We start from the raw sequence: 3758 nt of genomic DNA on the forward strand, positions 1-3758 counted from the left end.
TCTTTCATCCTGCATTTGATCAAGCCACATCTTGGGCCAGATCCTCAGATGGTGTAAAACTGACCCAGCTCCAGTGACTTTAAGGGAGCGATGCCAATTTACACTCCTGTGATAACGCACCAGAGTAGTGCTCTGGTTGTGAGCGGTGAGGAGCCCTCACTACTCCAGTCAATGGAAGTGACAAGTGCTGTGTCCCTTTGACATTCACACCATGAGAAATCATGGAGAGGGGAATCAGTCACTCCCTCTCTCACTATACCCCTGACCATTGCTCTTGTCCTTTCCTCCACAGCCATCACACCATGAACTAAGAAAGAAAATGTCCAACCAAACCACCGTGACCGAGTTCCTTCTCCTGGGATTCTCTGATGTTCGAGAGCTGCAGATTTTGCACTTCATGGTGTTTCTAGTGCTTTACCTGGCAGCCCTGACAGGGAATCTTCTCATCATCATAGCCATAGCTCTTGACCACCACCTTCACACCCCCATGTACTTCTTCCTGATGAGTTTGTCCATCCTAGACCTCGGCTCCATCTCTGTCACCATCCCCAAATCTATGGCCAATTCCCTTATGAACACCAGGTCCATTTCCTATGCTGGATGTGTCACCCAAGTCTTTTTCCTCATCTTCTTTGCTGGAGCCAACTTCGCCTTACTCACCATCATGGCATATGATCGATACGTTGCCATCTGCAAACCACTGAACTATAAGACTATAGTGAACAGGACAGCTTGTGTCCAAATGGCAGCCAGTGCCGGGATCAGTGTAATTCTCTATTCTTCATTGCATACCGGGAACACATTTTTGATAACCTTCTGTGGAGGCAACATGGTGGATCAGTTCTTCTGTGAAATCCCCCAACTACTCAAGCTCGCCTGCTCTAACTCGTACCTCAGTGAAGTTGGGGTTATTGAATTTGGTGTGTGTTTAACCCTAAGTTGCTTTGTTTTTATAATTGTGACATATGTTCAGATCTTCGCCACGGTATTGAGAATCCCCTCTGAGCAGGGCCGACATAAAACCTTCTCCACATGCCTTCCTCACCTCATTGTAATTTCCATGTTTCTTTCCACTGTTGTCTTTGCCCACATGAAACCCATCTCCAGCTCTCCGTCAGCTCTGGATCTCGTGGTGGCTGTTCTCTATTCCGTGCTGCCGCCAGTGATGAATCCGATCATCTACAGCATAAGGAACAAGGAAATCAAAGCTTCCCTGAGGAAACTGACTGGGTGGAGGTTATTCAACAAGAATAAAATGTCTGCGTTTCTCTGATGAACATGGTTTTATCTGTGTTTTTTTAGCAAATACAATCAACTGATGACATTACTGTCCCCATAAGAATATGGCGTGTGATTTTTTTATGCAAAATGCTGTATGTATAGTGGTAAATCCACACTAACTCCACTAAGTCAGTGGAGTTCTTCCAGGTTTATACCGGTATAAGTAAGATGAAAATCTATCTATCTCATGCTTTTATACTGCCACCCCTCACCATGTTATCTGAGTACCTTCCACATTAAATCAGTAGCCATTAGAAAGTACCCAGTGGACTTCATGGTGTCTCTGGTTCTTCTCCTTTTTGGGGGTCAAAACTTTGCTTGGGGTATGATGGCTTTTGGGTTTCTGTTTGCTGGTGTGACAGAGTGGGATATGGCAGCATCAGATCATGAACTCTGTGTTTTGCTATCTGGGTAAATATTGACATGGTGACTGCAGAAGTCTGGGCTTGCTCAATAGCAGTCTATCGCTCTTTGTTCATGGCAGCTCTCCTCCTACCTGAGAAAGGTGCCTGTTACTTTGCTGAAGGACTATCACTCAGACAAATCAAGACTGAAGTCTGGGGCCTTTGACTTTTGTTGCCTTTCACCTACAGGCCCTGCTGCATGGAACAAGTCTTTTGCTGTATAGGGAGTCTGGAAGTGATGGGGGGGAGAGGGGGAGCATGGCTGGTGGGTCTGGAAGTCTTAATTTTAGCACATGACAAAGAGACAAGGTACCTATTTAAGTGCAGAGTCCTACCCTGTGTCAGGTGCCAGCCATAATCCCATGTAAGAAGGACTTGCAGGAGTTTGTTCTATTTAATCTAATCTATCTATCTATCGTAGGATTCCACACTGTCACCCATCACCATGCTATCTGAGCACCTTCCACGTAAAATCAGGAGCCATAGCAAAGCCCCTAGTAGACCCTGAGGAGCCAGAGACTCCATTCCTTTTTTTGTTCTTCCCCTCAGGGTAAAAATATGATTGTGGTATCAGTGCAGTTGTTTGGTTCTTGCTTCTTTCTCAGATTTTTTAAATTTTATTTTAGGGGTTTTTTTTGTTTTCTTTTTACTGGTGGATTGTTTTGTTTCTTTATGAGGTGGGAGTGCCTAGGGACAGGAGCGCTAGAAGCTCCCTAGAAGTCGGGGGGGGGGGGCACCGACACCTGAACCAAGGCCCCACCCCCACACGGCCTCTTCCCCTGAGGCCCCACCCTCATGCTGCCTCTTCCCCCCAAGGCCCTTCCCCACACTTGCTCCTCTCTGCCCCCTCCCCGCCATCGCTCACCCTTAAGGCCAGTAAAAAGTGGGAGAACATAGCCCTCCCACTTTTAAAAGTGATGGGGCCATGGCCCCCTGGCCCCCCCCATCTCCATTCTGGTTCCTCTGCCTGGGGAGATGCTGAGTGTTTGGGTAGACAGTATTGTCAGTGTTTTCTCATTTATTGGGCGTGCCCGTATGTCATCTCCTTGCTGGGGTTTTCCGAGCAATGGGTGAAGTAACATCTTGTATTGGCCCAATTTCTGTTGTTGGGAGAGACAAATTTCCAAGCTTACACAGAGCTCTTCTTCGGGTCTGGGGAAGGTGTTCAGAATGTCACAGCTAAATACAAGTTTCAGAGCGGTAGCCGTATTAGTCTGTATCAGCACGTTTTAAATTTTCATCCAGATTTGGGATAAAAACCAAATTCAAACTATTGAAATTTCCTCTACAATGAAAATTCCAACCAGCTCTAATTATGGCTGGGACTTCCAAAGATGTCAAAGGGACATAGGTTCAAAAATTCTATTAAAACTCTCTCAGGTTCCTTTGGTAAACCCAGCCTACATCTTTACCTCCTTTGAAATCCCCAGCCTTAATAAGTAAAACACTTTCCAAAAGGTAGGGGGATACAAAGGTAAAAGTTAAAGTTTATTTACACTCTGATGATAAGAGTGGTCTAGATACAAATATACAAAAATACAAATAAGTCAGGCATCAAGGGCAAGATATGTAAAGGTATTTAGGAACCTAGTGGGATTCTCAAAAGCATCTAGGCATCTATCACCCATTAAAATGAACAGTTCCCATCAAGAGTTATGTTTTGAGAGCTATCAGTTAGCCAGTTTTTAATCAATTTACTATTGTTTTTGTGTAGTGTTATTTTTAAATACTGTGATGTTAGCCTGAATCAAACCTTTAGAAAAATACAAGTCTATTATGTCAACACCATGGCCTTTAGCAATCAGAAATGTCACAGTTAGATCAAGTTCATTTGATAAAAAACATTCTGTGAAAACATATTGATCACCATTAATTGAACTTCTCCCTTGTAATTCCTTTTTGTTGAAAAATGACCCATTTTCAAAAATGAAAATTTTTGTAAAGAACTGTTGATTTAGTGAATTTTTTTTCTTTTTTTAATTAAAATTTTCATTTCAATTTTTGACAACATTTAAATGGAAAACTTTATAAAAAACATTATTGAATTGTTTCCATTTACCAACATGTAGGACC

General features: G+C 43.2%; 1 protein-coding gene across 1 annotated transcript; it reads left to right on the top strand.

Moving 5' to 3' along the window:
• The first annotated feature begins 319 nt into the window (after positions 1 to 319).
• On the top strand, positions 320 to 1273 carry LOC140904647 (olfactory receptor 14A16). The gene has a single exon (XM_073327079.1). The coding sequence runs from the start codon at positions 320 to 322 to the stop codon at positions 1271 to 1273; it is 954 nt and encodes a 317-aa protein (XP_073183180.1).
• The last annotated feature ends 2485 nt before the right edge of the window (positions 1274 to 3758 follow it).

The sequence above is a fragment of the Lepidochelys kempii genome, chromosome 14, assembly GCF_965140285.1.
Source record: "Lepidochelys kempii isolate rLepKem1 chromosome 14, rLepKem1.hap1, whole genome shotgun sequence".
Lineage (NCBI taxonomy): Eukaryota > Metazoa > Chordata > Testudines > Cheloniidae > Lepidochelys > Lepidochelys kempii.

What these genes read in the sequence shown, in the direction of transcription:
- LOC140904647 (XM_073327079.1), top strand. Translation starts at nt 320, where the DNA reads ATGTCCAACCAAACCACCGTGACCGAGTTCCTTCTCCTGGGATTCTCT.